At 42.1% G+C, this 15,662-nt stretch overlaps 1 protein-coding gene across 2 annotated transcripts in view; it reads right to left on the bottom strand.

The window, feature by feature from the left end:
- Positions 1–230: 230 nt before the first annotated feature.
- ULK2 (unc-51 like autophagy activating kinase 2) overlaps positions 231–15,662 on the bottom strand; it is an 81,037-nt gene continuing 65,605 nt past the window's right edge. For both annotated transcript variants that reach the window (XM_034647368.1, XM_034647370.1), the window contains 7 exons: positions 10,518–10,667; positions 9,021–9,229; positions 7,023–7,201; positions 6,468–6,586; positions 5,933–6,090; positions 3,369–3,504; positions 231–2,563 (listed from right to left, as the gene is read on the bottom strand). In XM_034647368.1, coding sequence (XP_034503259.1) covers positions 2,505–2,563; positions 3,369–3,504; positions 5,933–6,090; positions 6,468–6,586; positions 7,023–7,201; positions 9,021–9,229; positions 10,518–10,667 — 1,010 coding nt within the window. In that variant the 3' untranslated portion in view covers positions 231–2,504. The remainder of the gene's footprint in view (positions 2,564–3,368; positions 3,505–5,932; positions 6,091–6,467; positions 6,587–7,022; positions 7,202–9,020; positions 9,230–10,517; positions 10,668–15,662) is intronic.

The following is a 15,662-nucleotide window of genomic DNA, read 5'->3' as shown; positions in this document are numbered from 1 at the left end:
GGGGCGGGCAGAAGGGAGCGTGAACCGCAGGGTCCGGGGCCGGGTGCGGTTCGGGCAGATGCCTTCAGCATGGAGCGCCGGTTAGCGAACTCACCGAGGACTCCCCGCCTCACACACGTCCCTGCGGTCACTAACTTCCGCGTTACGGCTTGACTCTGGGTGGCAACCCACGGGCGTGGACTGGCCCACTTGTACCTTGTGAAATCGATGCCATGAAATTAGAAAAATACTCATGGAAACATAAAGCATTTATTATTGCTATAGTTCAAGGCAAAATCTCTGAAAACAATTGGCCTTGATAACGGGGGTAGAATCAGAACCATTATTCATGAGTTCATGAGTTTACAGTCTGTTCTCTGCCGTCCACACATCACCGTTGCACACACAGCAGCCACCACAGACGGACCTTTGCTCTACAGGAGGAAGCAGCATGAACTTGGGAGTCACAAAGCGTGGCTTAACTACCTCCCTAGTCACCCGACTTCAGACCAATCACTTACTCGCGGTGAACCTGTTTCATCCTGTGTTAAAAAGAAAAAGGACTGGGTGGGAATGAACCCAGCTCCTTGGAGGGCCTACTGAGATCACGGGGGTGAGAACTACGAGAACATACATGAGATTGCCCAGGACGCTTGAAAGAAAGGATACAGAACAGAGCATTCCTACCAACGGTGCTTAGAAGCCCTGCAGGGAGGGGCAGAACCCTCACCGCGTGGCCTGGGCGGGACGGTCACCCAGCATCTGACATCTTGGGGCAGGACAAAGGCTATTAATGACCAAGCCTCCAAACTCACCGAGGAAGGAGGAGCTGGCTTGACAAGCCACGTAACGTGGACCCAGCTTTACCCTAGAGACACTTCGTCAGTTTTATTTTACCTTGATAGACATCTGTACACGCAAGAATAAAAAGGCTATTACACAACGGTTCCGTGAGTTTTACCTAGTTTCGAGAACAATGCATGCAGTTACAAATGAGAGGTAGAAACACTGTATTAAAGACCTAAAAATACAAACATCATATAAATAAATGTTCAAATTAACTGCTGGAATTTCATACAGATAAATAAGGTAAAAATTACATTACTTCGTCAAAGTAAAGGAGAAACCATGTTTTTGTCTGTGTTTATAGTACGTTAACGTTAGATTAATGCCAAGAGCTTCTGCGCAATTTGTCAGAGTTCAGCTTATGTTATTTCAAAGGATAAAAATAAAAGGATTAAAACTGGAGGATGGTTTATTCAAGTATTCAAGCAGGTGAGTAAGAGAAACCGAACCGTACACGATGCAGGAACCATTTCTGGAGGGATGTGAACCGCCCGCGTTCTCCGTGACTAGCTGTTTGGTGAATGGTCAGGACGAACATGGACAACACACGTTAGGCTGGAGAGAGCTGCCCGTGTTCCTAAGACAAGACAAACCTCATGTTTCATTAACTTCATGTAGAAAATCCACGTCACCAACAAGCCTGTAGGTCACCGACTTTGTTTTGGCCCTATTAAAATTCTCGAGAGTTTCCCGAATTGGTATTTTTTTTTCTAATACTGCCCAAATAAACCTAGCCTTTAGTAAACCTAGAGATCACAGGCATCGAGCACATTCTGCATGCACAATAAAAAATACAACCAAAAGCAAACAACCAGCAACTCAAAAATGCCACTGAGAAAATCTGTGTGTGTAGATGGATAGGTTAAAAAAATGCAAAGGTTCACACGAACACAAGTTTTTACCATTTAAAAGTCCACTAGAGATTACATGTGAATTCTGGAAAGGGTGTGTGTATATAATATAATCAAGTAAAATATTTTAAACAAGTCCATTGTGCCTCAGTTAGTTTTAAATTGCAAAATCCAATACACAGCTGTTTTAATAAATTAGTGCAATATGAAAGATTTTGGAAGATTACCATGTGTCCATATTAGAGCAAATAGAGGAGTTCACAATTTCTTCCCAGAGCCTTCTTCCAGCTTGTTCTCAGGCTCTATATTCCTGAGCTGTTGGTGAAGGATGCGTGTTAAGATTCAGACAAACCTACCCCAGATATCAAACTGCCTGGATGAGATGTCAACTTTGTTTTTGTTTTGTTTTGTTTTGTTTTTTTTACTTTTGTATGTCAGCAAACACGTGGAATTTCACACACTGCTCTGGTGAACTGAGTACAGAGCCACTCACTTTGTCTCGTTCTTAATTATCCTCAGGAATAACTGCACTGATAATTCTATTTCTAAGGTATATTTATTGACCAAGTTCAAACCGAGAGCCAAGTGGAATACTCTTGCGCCTGCTTCTACACAGAACAGGGAAGGGGTGACGTCTCCAGTAAGGCAGATTTCCTACAAGTATGTAGTTCTGGACTGTTCCTCCTTTCTGAAGTCATGCTTGTGTGCTTTGGTAGTCATCCGGTGAGAAACGGGGCTTTCTCGGGGATGGGGAAACAGAACCCAAGCTGGGATCCTGAACTTCTCTCCTCAGTCCCACCACTGGTCCAGGGACGAGCCCGCGGCTGCTCACAGGGTCGCGGTGCTACAGCAGAGTGCGGACAATCTTCTTTCAATACTAGTTTTATCTAGAAATAAATTCATAAGGAAAATCATTTCTGTGGTCAAAGCCAAGGCAAGAAGCACTAATGAAAAAACCACCACCACCACCACCCATTCTCTACGTCCATCCTTGTCTCTGTCCTTTGTGGCCCAAAGTGAAGCATTCTGAATATTTTGTCCTCTGCCTGATAACTGTTTAGACGTAATTTCCAGCTCGGTGATGCTCAGTGGCAAAACGCAGCTTAGCATGTAAAATAAAGGACATTTGGTTTTAACAGCTAGCTTGCTCACAACCACAAATCATTCTAGAATTGCCATCCCCTTGAGGCTCTTCAACATGTGGTGTGAGCGCACAGACTCCAAAGGGCCCACCACCTCCTCCTCAAACCCAGGGCTTGTGTGTGATACGTGAGATGAGCACCCTGGCGGCCTGCCGTTCTGCGCTCTGCTGTCTATCTATCGCCAGATCTATCACGGCGTCTTCACAAAATTCTTTAGGCACCAGTAAGCTCACGAGGCTTAAACTGGTTGCACTCATTATTACTTAACAAGAAAAACAAGGTTCTCTACCTACACAAACACACATCTGTGAGCACAGTAATGCAGTGTAAACACCAAAAGCCACCAGCATGTCACATGCATTACCTCCAGTCCTCAAACAACTTTCATCTCTTAGAAGAAGGAACAGACCACAGAAAGGGTAAGCGATTTGCCCAAAACCAAGATCCAAACCAAGGCAGTACTATGCCAAACTCCAAGCCCTTCCTGCTGCACCTGTAGGACACTTATCAGTGGTCGTCGATAAACACACTGGTCTCTAAGTCAACTTACATTTATGTACATTTTCGATATCGGCGGGGTCCTGGAGAATCTTCGTCAGGCCTTCCAGAAGAAGGGCAGCCTTATGGTAGCGATAAACAATGTCTTCGGTCTGCTGAAACATCTCATCCAGGGCTGCGGACTGAACCTGAAGCCGAGTCAGCAGAAACGAGAAGATTCTCAACTTCTCCAAGAAAATATGAACCCATTTGGGCAATACAGCTTTTAATGGAATCTATCTAAAATTAACACATTTTGACAAAATAATATAATCTACCAAACTATATAAAACTCGAAGAGTCATCAGATGAGCAAAATAAAACAGGGGTTCTTGATCAAACATAATCTCGGACTCAGATGCAGGACTCATAAAACCCAGTTCTAAAGTGGCTCTTCTGGGACTACACTAAAAAGTGTATTTTAAACATACACTCTCACACCGGGGCAACCTGACCATCTCATTAAAGTAGATTTTGTTATAATAAGATAATTAAATGGTGTTAAAAGTCATCTATTAGCTTCTTTTAACCAAAGAATTTTCAGGGGTGCTCATTCACTGGTTCAGAGATGTGTACTGAGCCCCTTACCGTGGCAGGCGCTGGGCACACGGTGAAGGAGAGCTCACCATCCAGAGGGACGCATGGGCCTGGAGAACATGGCATTCTAATTCCAAGGGATACGGGGCATTAGAGGAGGTGGCCCGGAACGGTAGGGAATATATACTGGTGCATCTAACCCAACTATGGAAGGAAGAGAAGATTAGGGAAGCGTCCAGGAAATGTTTAGGATGAGTCCTAGAGGAGGAGGAGGAATAGGCCAGGTGATGGGAAAGATGGGTGAGGGCTTTCCGGAAAGAGGGGACAGCAGCAGTATTCACAGGTTGTGAGTATTTGAGGAGTTTTCCCAACAGTATTCTGAAATGAGGCCCCAAATGGCATCACTTAGGGCAAGTCAGTAAACCAAGACTTGATACCCAACCTAACTGTAGTCTCAGTCCCTCGGGAATGTAACTTTCAACCAGTCAACATGGCATTTCCTGGTCAATAAACCCCTTCCGCTCCCCCTCAGGAGGGCAACTTCGCCTCAACAATGCATTTCTGGCTAATAAATTCCTTTCTTCTTTTTTATGACCCCCCTCTCCCTTTTACAAACCTTTGTTTTGTTTAGCTCAGCAGAGCTCTCCTCTACTTGCTAGATGGGACGCTGCCTGATTCATGAATCATTTAACAAAGCCCATTAGATCTTCAATTCTACTTGGTTGACTTTTGTTTTTGAACCTTCTCTTTAATCATTAAATGCCAGGACTGTCAGTAACACAGACCCTAATGTATTTGTCAGGATCATGTTTCTTTCAAACAGTACTTTAAAGCCACTTACACTAAAACAAACAAAATGGGTACAGAAAGTCCATTCTGAAAAGAAAGAAGAAATAACTAACTACAGGTAGTGCTAACATCAGTAAGCTTGTCCTGAGCCCAGGCAAACTTACTCAAGTCACACTGCTCTTATTATCAGAGAAGAAAGGAGCACCGTAACTGCTTTGGAGGGGACATTTTTCCTGGCACAAACTTCCAAAAATAATTTATCACATGAAGTCGTAATTCAGTATAGAGCAAGAGAATGCATATTATTCGTAGCAATGGTTTAGAGCAAAATAATGTCTATTATTCTTATCACAACAGTTTATATTCCAAAGTTATTTTCCTATGACTTTTGATAACGACTTTCAGAATGAGGCCAAGGGTGATACAACAGCACAATTCAAAGCAGACAAATTTTGGGGGGAGGAGGGAGATTTATTATGTTAATGTGGCAAAAATAAGACCGGTCACTGATTTTCTCCCCCACTTAACCACTTCTTTAACAGTGCCTAATTTCATTTCTACTTCAGAGCAATTTTCCCCCATGAGACAGAAACAAATGATTCCAGTGGTTTAACTACACAGTTGGAAAAGCAGATTTTACTTTGTGTCTTAAGTAAAGTCAGTGAGCAGAGTCTGGTCACATGGACTGGTTAACAGAGAGTATTTTTCCTAATGTATTGTTAGGCCAAAATTTCTTAGATAGTAGAAAATGCAGACCCAGCCAAAGCTTTTAGATGCAAAGTACGAAGAGACTAGACAGAGCCTAATGTTGGCAGTTTTTAAGAGGTACGATAAAATGTCACCAAGCGTGGTAGCCAATGTTACTTAACGTGTTACTTGTGCTAATGACATCCAATTGCTCCTTTTGTAAGAGGGAGTCACAATGTTTGGGACTTGGGGATGGGTAAGGGCATAACCTCTTTTTCAAAGGATAACATCAAAGGGTGCCTGGGTGGTGCAGTGGGTTAAGCCTCCGACACTTGGTTTTGGCTCAGGCTGTGATCTCTGGGTCGTGAGATCGAGTCCCGTGTCGGGCTCTGTGCTCAGCACCATCTGCTTGAGACTCTCTCCACCTCCCCCTCTGCCCCTACCACCAGTGCTCTTTCTCTCTCAAATAAGTAAATCTTAAAAAATAATAATAAAAGGAAAATGCCAAGTAGATATTCAACTCAAAAGATACTCTTACATAATAGTCAACTTAGAAAGGGTTACCATTTCTACAGCACAATTATAGATGAGTTTCTCTGCAGTCACGCTGTTGATTTCATCAATAAATCTCTGTTTGTCAGAGAAGAAGCGATTCAGCTTTTCTGTAAGTTTCTTGCACATGGTAATGCAGAATTTATAGCGTTCATTCAGATTTTTGACAACTGAAAAGAAGATGAGAACTAATTTTAATTTTTTCCTCCCAAAATAAAGGCTCAGTGACATGCACCTTTTTCTGCCGATTTAAGGAAAGTGGCACTAAGTGATCCTTGAGGGAAAAGAATGACCGGAAATCACACTCTTTCATGGTTTCTCTTCCAGTTAAGAAAAAGTTGAGAATAAAGCACTTCTGACTGCTCTCGGTATCTGTTAGATGGCAGAAACAAAACCCAGCAAAGTCAGCACCTTTGCCCATCTAAGAACATCTACTAGCACAGGATTCCACATCAAACTCTCTCTTGGTGTCCTGGGGAAGGGGCGGCGCCCGCTGCGGTCACGCCCCCCCCCCCCCCCCCCCCCCCCCCCCCCCCGCCCCGCATACCTTGTTTCACAGCCGTGGACGGGCTCAGCTTCCCAGACTTGATCTGGGCTTTGGCGAGATGCAGAGAGGCTGCTAACAGCTGCGCTGCTTTCATGTATAACACCAGCTGCTCCACCCGCCTGCACCCGGAGGAAGAGAGCAGTGTGTTATCCTGGGAGCCAACACGCCACACTCCACTCTCTACGCATGGGTCACCATCCAAACAGGATTTCTAAAGGAAAGCCAGTCCCCTTGACATTTTCAGTGCACAACTAACTCCGAAGGAGCAAGGTTCAGCATGGAAAAAGACGTGCGTGCACTCTGAATACAATAGGTAGCCTCAAAAACCAATACAATCTCCTCATCACCAAATACCTTCACCAGTGTAAGTTACAGGGAAAAGGCAATGCGAAGTAAGGGTGCACAAGCGAAATCTAGCACAGTGACCTAACAGAGCTCCCCTGAAGCTTTTCATAAGGAGACGTGATCGCTGGTGTGTGACAGGCCCTCCACCTCAGGCACGGCTTTACAGAAAGCAGGGAGAATCTGGAAGTGAGGGCAAAAGGGGGCACGTACCCCCAGTCTTTGCTGAGCTGGCTGATCTGGTCCACGACCACACTCTCCTGGATCTGGTACAAGGAGACGGCGGATGTGCACAGCTCCGGGTGACCCCCCCGCACGGCCGTCAGGTCCAGCACACACTCCGTGAACATCAGCATCACGTTGAGGTGGCGTAAGGTGTCCGTGTGTTCTCGCTGTGGCAAAGCCAATTTGTCTTAGAAACTTGCAGCTAAGAGAGGCGCATACTTGTTTCTGTATATAAACCATGGCCGGTGCTACTGTGCTTCTATACTTACGAGTATCAGAATGAAGAAAACAGACTAGGATTTTTACATTCCAGAAAACGACTAAGGAAATAAACACAGGTGAAACAAAATGTGGGTGTGTCCATGTGTTTGTGTGCAGGGATGAGAGCAGCCACAAAATTAAGTTTCAGAGATATGAGGTCACTGCGCTTTTACTAGAAAACAACAACAAAACTAAACAATTAAATCGATATACATGAGACAAAACACAACACAATAAATACCAGGATTAGAGGGATATTCTGCACACTAAACTACAATTGTTGATCGTTTTGCAAATTCCACTGACTTATAGTTTTAGAGATGCTTTATTTTAATTTCTGGTGGGTTTTCAGTTCAGTGACTCCTAATAACCAAAGCTCTAAATTTCTGTGAGCTGTTCAGTTAAAGAGGGGAGTATAGGTAGACACAACCGCATGCATTAAAAATGGGTAGTCTAAAATTAATGTTGTTTTGAGATGTGTTTTTAGCTATAAACGTTTCTTGAAATCTGATATATGACCAAGCTTCTCATTCTCCTTTTATGATTAAAAAAGGATGAGAATCAATTTCCTAGAGAAAGGAGAATAAACCAATTAACTTGTGAAGGTCTCTCTGCTTTTTTTTTTTTTTTAAAGATTTTTTAATTTATTTATTCGACAGAGATAGAGACAGCCAGCGAGAGAGGGAACACAAGCAGGGGGAGTGGGAGAGGAAGAAGCAGGCTCACAGAGGAAGAGCCTGATGTGGGGCTCGATCCCATAACGCCGGGATCACGCCCTGAGCCGAAGGCAGACGCTTAACCGCTGTGCCACCCAGGCGCCCCTCTCTGCTTTCTGACAGCGTACTGGACTATATACCCCAATACACTGGAAAATGTATTGGAAAACAATTTGTGTCTAATTTGATGGAGACTGAAAAAAACTCTGACACCTGCTCTTCCAATTTTAGCATTGGATGACACATGTTCAAAATTACTACTAAATTTACTATAAAATCACTGATAACTTTTGCATGCAACATTTTATAACTTTTCTGTGAAATATCTAATTCTCATTCACACAAAATAGAAATGCCGGAGTTCCAGCATGGAGAGAGCATCGGTTCTCCGTTGGTCTGGAGAACTGATCATTTTAACTGGAAATGCAAGCTAAGTTTGCACTGGAATCAGGGCTGAGGCCACTGACCGCTGTCCCGGAGGCAAGACCGAGGAACTGAACTGGCACAGTCTTTGGGGTCACCAGATGAACTTTTCTTGTTCTGAATCTGTGCTCGGCATGGTTCTGATGTGGGTCTCCCTGCCCAACTGGCTCCACGGAGGGCAGGAGCTGGTCTGCGAATGCGAGCACCTGCCTGGCACGTTTATTTCTCAGTGTTAGTGACACATCTGGCATTCTGCTTAATGACTTTTGAAGCCTGAGTGTGTCATTTTCATGTTATGAAGGAAAGCAAGCACTGAAAATAAAAAGTTCTGGTTTCAGGACCAGGATTATGCTTTCTGAGTCCTATCAACAGTAACTAAACCTCAGATGAAAAATCTGTATCTGTCACTTCCTATCAACCAAAGCTAGCTCTGGCAGAGTGTCACCGGCCACATTATTCCGAAAATATGGTGGCAATGATTTTCAAATAGAAAAGACAAGTCAAGTTAAAAAAAAGAAAAGAAAAAAAAACTTGAGAACTTTTGAGAGCACTTTGCTCTAGAACCCCCTTCCAGGCGCTTCTCTACCTCCATCAGCGTCTCCTCTGGCAGTTCAGGGGCTTCGAAGGTGATGAACCCCTCCAGGCTGGGGGGTGAAGCACCATAAGGCATGTATCTCAGGCTGGGAGCGGCCTCGGCTCCCGGAGGGGACGCCCCCAGGCACGGCCCCGGCGGGGAGCCCACACACACGCGGCCACTGGCGGAGCACAGGAAGCCTCCGGAGCCGCTGGAGCCCGCTGCGAGGAGACAGGACAGTGAGCCGCCCGGAGCCGCCGCGCCCGCCCCCCACCAGCCCGGGGACAGTCTCCCGCCCCCGACGGCAGCACACGAACAGGCTGTATTTTTCCAAGTTCACCTTCATTCCCCGTTCATACGTCTGTTTTGTCGACATCATCATGGTTAGTTTTAACAAGTTTATGGCACACACACTTGTCCCTGTTGCCCCACAGTCCTCACCATCGTAAAACACGCAGATACGCAGCAGTTCACTAAGTTTATATACGTGATGACTGTCTGGAGCATTTACACTATTTCTGATTTTTTATATGACAAATGACACTACCATGAAATCCGAAGTTTTTCCTTCTTTTCAAGGATCCATTTGTGGTAAGTACTCCGAAGCGGTGTTATAAATAGGAATGGGATTGCCACTGATAAAAAGTTACAAACATTTTTACAGCTCTTGTAAGAACTGCCACACCACTCTGGAGAGCAGGTGGGAATAACCACGCAGATCCCACCAAAGCTCAGCAACGCTGGGCATTACAACCTTTCAAGTGCGGGCCTAGTTAACAGGATAAAATGTCACTTTCTGAAAATGACATTTTATTATTATTTAACACTTTTAATGATCTGAAGAACAAGATTATTGGCTCTACTTCCTCTCTCGTTATCTATTTATAATCCTTTGCTTATGAGTCTCCTGACATCTTGATTGGTAGCTTACGTAGCATAACAGAATTGAAAGGACACAAGGTACAATAGAGACGACAATGCCAAATGTACAGTCTAAATACTTTCTTAGTTTGGGGTACTAATAACCTAGAGTATGGATGATAAAACCATTCTATTGGCCTATCTAAATGTAGGTAGGATTAAGTGCAAAGATTAGGACCCGAAGTACAAAGAAAGGTGAAACTCAGGTTTCTAAAAGAACAAAAGCAAAAATAAACAACCATCTACCATTTCAAAAAATTTACCAGACGTACTAAAATAGGCCTTTAAAATAAGCACCATAGACGTGTAGCTGCTTCATCATGGAGAAGTCACATTTATATTATACTGATATAATATAGTATGACAAATATATATTACTTTTATTTTATAAAGAACCCCCCCCAACAAATAAAGTCCAGTTTACGCCTTATAACCCTTTAAGGTCAAGAAAATGATGATCTCCATGTCACTGGTAAAGAAAGCGACGTCCAGAGAGGCTGAGGGACTTGTCTGAGTGCCATCATTAAGTCACTGGCAGAACATGGCCCTGCAGACACTAGCCAGGACGACAGTAAGACCCTTCCTCACCTGAGGCTGTTCTTGCTCGGAGGACCATGTGGGTGCAAGCGGGGGCCGTGGCACTGTGTGGAGGAGACCCCACGGTGAACAGGACAGCTCTGGAACTTGCTGCTGTTCCTACAGGGGGTGCCAGTCCACCAGCACACGCGCCTGCAGGGGCTACAGCGAGAAGTTGACAAAACGTTACGTTGCTTCCACGGTGTTTATATTTGGCGGCGGGGGCGCGGTTACAGGGAGACCTTTACTTTTATAGAAGGGTTTCTGGGGCTTTTTTACATTAAGTATTTATTACTCTTAACATCAGAAATTCAACACAGATCTCCATTAAGAGTATTTTACAAGGGGATAGCCTGGTGATGGGTAGTAGGGAGGGCACGTATTGCATGGTGCACTGGGTGTTATACGCAACTAATGAAAGCATCAAACTTTGCATCGGAATCTGGGGATGTACTGTATGGTGATTAACACAATAATAAAATAAAATTAAAAAAAAAAAAAAGAGTATTTTACAGTAATCTCTTCCTAGCTGTGAATCCTCTCCACACCAAAGCCTCCTAATAGAGTCGCTTCATATACTTCTAAAGGACGTGAGCTGCAGTCACGCCTGTTAAGATCATTCAAAAAAGTGGAAACCAAGAACTTAGAACAAGAACGTGAGAGAAAGCCGAAGGGAGATCAGCAGTCTCCACGGTGTAAGAGCTTTAAGAGATAGAGAAAGCTGAGTCAAAGTACATCTGTGGCTTGGAACTACAGCCATACATGTCAGGAAGAAATGGGGGGGACCCAATGTCAGGGGCCTGATGGGCTCAGCATGGGCTAAAGGAAGGGAAGGTGCAAAGCCCCTCTCCACCAAATGACGACGAATCAATAAAAATTGTCCAAAGCCTTTTCACACTCAAGCATCTCAAAAACATTACATTTCTAAGGACACAGAATGGAGGCGGGAGTTAACACAAATCACAATTTTAAAACCAGATATAGAAAAAATCTGCCATCAGTATCCATCCTAACCACAACAGAGCACAACAAACTTGAAGCATCTAATTAACAGAACAGAAAGTTCATAAAAATCTTCTAGGGAGCAAGGAAAAGTGGAAATTAATTAAATAGTATCTATTTTACATGAGATGTACAAAATGACATAGATATTCTATGTAATACTGTTAAGACTTATTTCAGTAGATATACATGTATTTAAAGATGGCCATGGGTATATTTTAAGAGTCAATGACCTTATTTTTTTAAGATCTTAAGTTTTTTCCTAATATCAGCAGTTTTTATTTTCAGAAATGGAAACTTCATGATTAGAAAGAGAAATCTGATTTCAAATGATGATAATAAAGTTCATGTGGAAAAGGGAAGAGAAAAAGAAGATAAAAACGATCAAAGATGCGTTTTATGCCTAAATGTTGTTTAAGGAGAAAAATCTGGTTTCATATACACAACCTTGGACTTAAACTGTAACACATACTCAGGCAGAACTTACAAACTCTATAAATTTAAATTAATTTGTAAAGGGGGACGAGACATAATATGGTCTTTCAAATGAGCTAATTTCAAAAACTGCTCCAACTCGTAGTGACTGACCTCTGGCAAACAGCACGTAGCACAGTGACTTCCAGAACAGCCACGTGAAGTGTGGGGAGCATCACAGACCTTTCTCAGTGAAACAACCATAACTGGTGAAAATTAAATTTTTTAAAAAGATTTATTTTCATTTAAGAGAGAGGGGAGTAGGGGCTGAGGGAGAGACAGAGTCTTAAGCAGACTTGGCGCTGAGCGTGGAGCCCAACACGGGGCTCAATCTCACGACCCTGAGATCACAACTGAGCAGAAACCAAGAGTCAGACACTTAATTGACTGCACCACCGAGGCACCCTGGTGACAATTATTTCTTTAAAAAACAACCACTTAGGGGCACCTCCGTATATGCACCCTTATGTTCAATGCAGCATTATTTACAATAGCAAAGATATGGAAGCAACCTAAGTGTCCATCAACAGATGAATGGATAAAGAAGATGTGGTATGTAGGTGGTTCACTTATAAATGGAATATTACGCAGCCATAAAAGGGGATGGGATCTTGCCATTTGTGATAACACGGATGGACCTAGAGGGTATTATGCTCAAGTGAACTAAGTCAGACTGAAAAAGACAAATACCATATGATTTCACTTATACGTGGAATCTGAAAAACAAAACAAGCAAACAAACAAAAAGCAGAATTAAACCTATAAATACAGATAACAAACTGATGGTTGCCAGAGAGGAGGGGTAGGGGGGAAGGCAAAATGGCTGGAGGGGAGTGGAGGATACAGGCTTGCAGTTAAGAAATGAGTTAAGTCATGGGAATAAAAGGTACAGCATAGGGAATATAGTCAATGATATTATAAGAGTGATGTATGCGGACAGATGGTGGCTACACTTGTGGTGAGCACAGTATAATGTACAGAGATGTTGAATCACTGTGTTGTATATCTAAAACTAATGTAGCATTGTATGTAAACTACACTCAAATAAGAACACAATTTTTAAGTAAAGTAGATAATAATGTCTCATCAAATAGAGAATATCAGTAAAGAGAGAAATTATAAAAAAGAGCCAAGTACAAATTCGGGAGTTAAAAAGAACAATAACTAAAATTAAAAATTCACTACAGGGGTTTAACAGCAGATGTGAATTGGCAGAAGAAAGAATCCATGAACTTGAAGATAAATCAATAGAGACTGTGCAATGTGAAGCAGAGAGAGAAAAGAGAGCCTCGAAGAACTAGGAGACACCCCTAAGTGTACCTAAGCATAATGTGTATTATATGCATGACGGGGGAACCAGGAGGAGAGGAGAGGCAGAAAAAAAAATCCAAATAAATAATGGCTGAAAATTTCTCAAGTTTGATGAAAAACATTAATCTGTACATCCAAGAAGCTCAACACACTCAAAGGGAAGATAAACTCAAAGAGAGCCACACCCAGAAACATCACAGTAAAACCATAAAAGCCAAAGACTAGGAGACAACCTTCAGAGCAGCAAGAGAAAAATGATGTGTCACATACAGGGGTTTCATTCAATCTCTTGGTCCATTTGGAAAGTACTGCCATCTTAACAAAATTGAGTCTTCTGATCTATAAACATGGGGTTTCTTTCCATTTGTTTAGGTCTTCTTTAATTTATTTCATCAGTGTTTTGTAGTTTTCAGAATCAAAGTTTTATAGTTTACAAGTATAAATTTATTCCTAAGTATTTTATTATTTTTGATGGTATCTTACACAGAACTGTTTTCTTAATGTCACTTTCAGATTGTTTCTTGACAGTGTATGAGAAATACAGTGGATTTTTGGGTACTGATCTTGTACCTTGCAAAGCTGCTCAATTCATTAGTTCAAGTAGTTTTTTAGTGAATTACTTAGGATTTTCTACATGCAAGATCATGCCATCTGTGAACAGAGGTAGTTTTACTTCTTCCTTTCCACTCTGGGTGTTTTGTTTTTGTTTTTTGCCTGGTTGCCCTGACTAGAGCCTCTGATACAATGTAGAACAGAAGAGGTAACAGCAGATATCTTTGTCTCGTTCGTGATCTTAGGGGGGAAAACATTCAATCTTCCACCTTTAAGTATGATGTTAGTTGTGCATTTTTCATAGATGTTCTTTATCAGGTGAGTAAATTCACTTCTATTCCTAGTGTATTGAGTGTCATGTATGACACTACCTGGTTTTCATATGTTAAAGCAACTTAACAATCCAGGGATAAATTTCATTTCATAAAATTTCCATTTCATGATAGAAACCCAAGGACCCAGAATAACCAAAACAATCTTGAAAAAGAAGAACAAAGGACTCACATTCCCTTCGTTACTATAAAGGTATAGTGACAAGACAGTACGGTACCAGCATAACAGACATACAGACTGATGAGACAGAATTAGGAGTCCAGAAAGAAACACATTTACAGTCAACAGATTTTTCTTACTAGGCTAACAAAACAATTCAGTGGAAGAAAGAATAATCTTTTCAACAAACGGTGCTGGGACCGCTGAATATCCACACACAAAAGAATGAAGGTGGATCCCTACGTCACATCGTCCACAAGAAGTCAGTTAAAGCGGATCACAGATCGAAACGTAAGGGCTAAGATATAAAACTCTTAGGAAAGAATAAAGAGTTAGGCAAGGGTCAGATGTTATTTAAAAAGGGGTATCTAGGGAAACTCCAAACCAACAGGGAACAGTTTAGCCTGACACCTATAGCCACAGTAAACACTAAGCACAGCCTAACTCCTAGCCAGGAAAACAAAAAAACCTCATAATTTGTAACTCAATTCCTTTTATCCAATATATCACAATGGGCTTTCAAAAAAAAAAAAAATAGAAGATATACTACAAGGTAAAAATAGTTTGATGAGACAGAGCAATCATCAAACCAGACTCACATACAGCACAGACTGGAATTATCAGACCAGAAATTTAAAATAAATATGATTAATATGCTAAGGGCTCTTTAGGGAAAAGTAAACATGTAAGAACAGATGGGTCACACAAGCAGAGATGGAAACTCTACAAAAGAATCATAAGGAAACATTATAAACCAAAACCCCTGAAACAGAAATGAATAATGCATTTGATGAGCTCACCAGTAGATGGACATGGCTGAGGAGAGAATGTTAGCTTGAAGATGTGTCCATATGAATTTCCAAAACTGGAAGGCAAATACAAAGAAGAATGAAAACAAAGGCAGAATATTCAAGAACTGTAGGATGATTACAAAAATATAACATATACGGAATGGGAATAACGGAGGGGGAGAGAGAAAGGAAGAGAAGAAATATTTGTAGTAGTAACAACCGAGAATTTTCCAAAATTAATGACGGAACCAAACCACAGATCCAGGAAGCTCAGAGAACACCAACCAGGATGAATGCCAAAAGAATTACACCTAGACATATCATATTCAAACTGCAGAAAATGAAAGACAAAGAGAAAATCTTGAAGCAAGTGAAAGAAAAAATACCTCACCTACAGAAGAACAAGAGTAAGAATTACATGGGACTTTTCTTCAGAAGCCATGCAAGCGAGAAAGAGCGGAGTATTCCCTTTGGATTAGAAACCATGTTCAATGAGATATTTGATGGTCCACATATTTCCTTCTTTGGATGCTAA

Source organism: Ailuropoda melanoleuca, chromosome 17, assembly GCF_002007445.2.
Source record: "Ailuropoda melanoleuca isolate Jingjing chromosome 17, ASM200744v2, whole genome shotgun sequence".
Lineage (NCBI taxonomy): Eukaryota > Metazoa > Chordata > Mammalia > Carnivora > Ursidae > Ailuropoda > Ailuropoda melanoleuca.
Note: the sequence above shows the minus strand (reverse complement) of the source record. Positions and strands in the feature narration are given on the sequence as shown.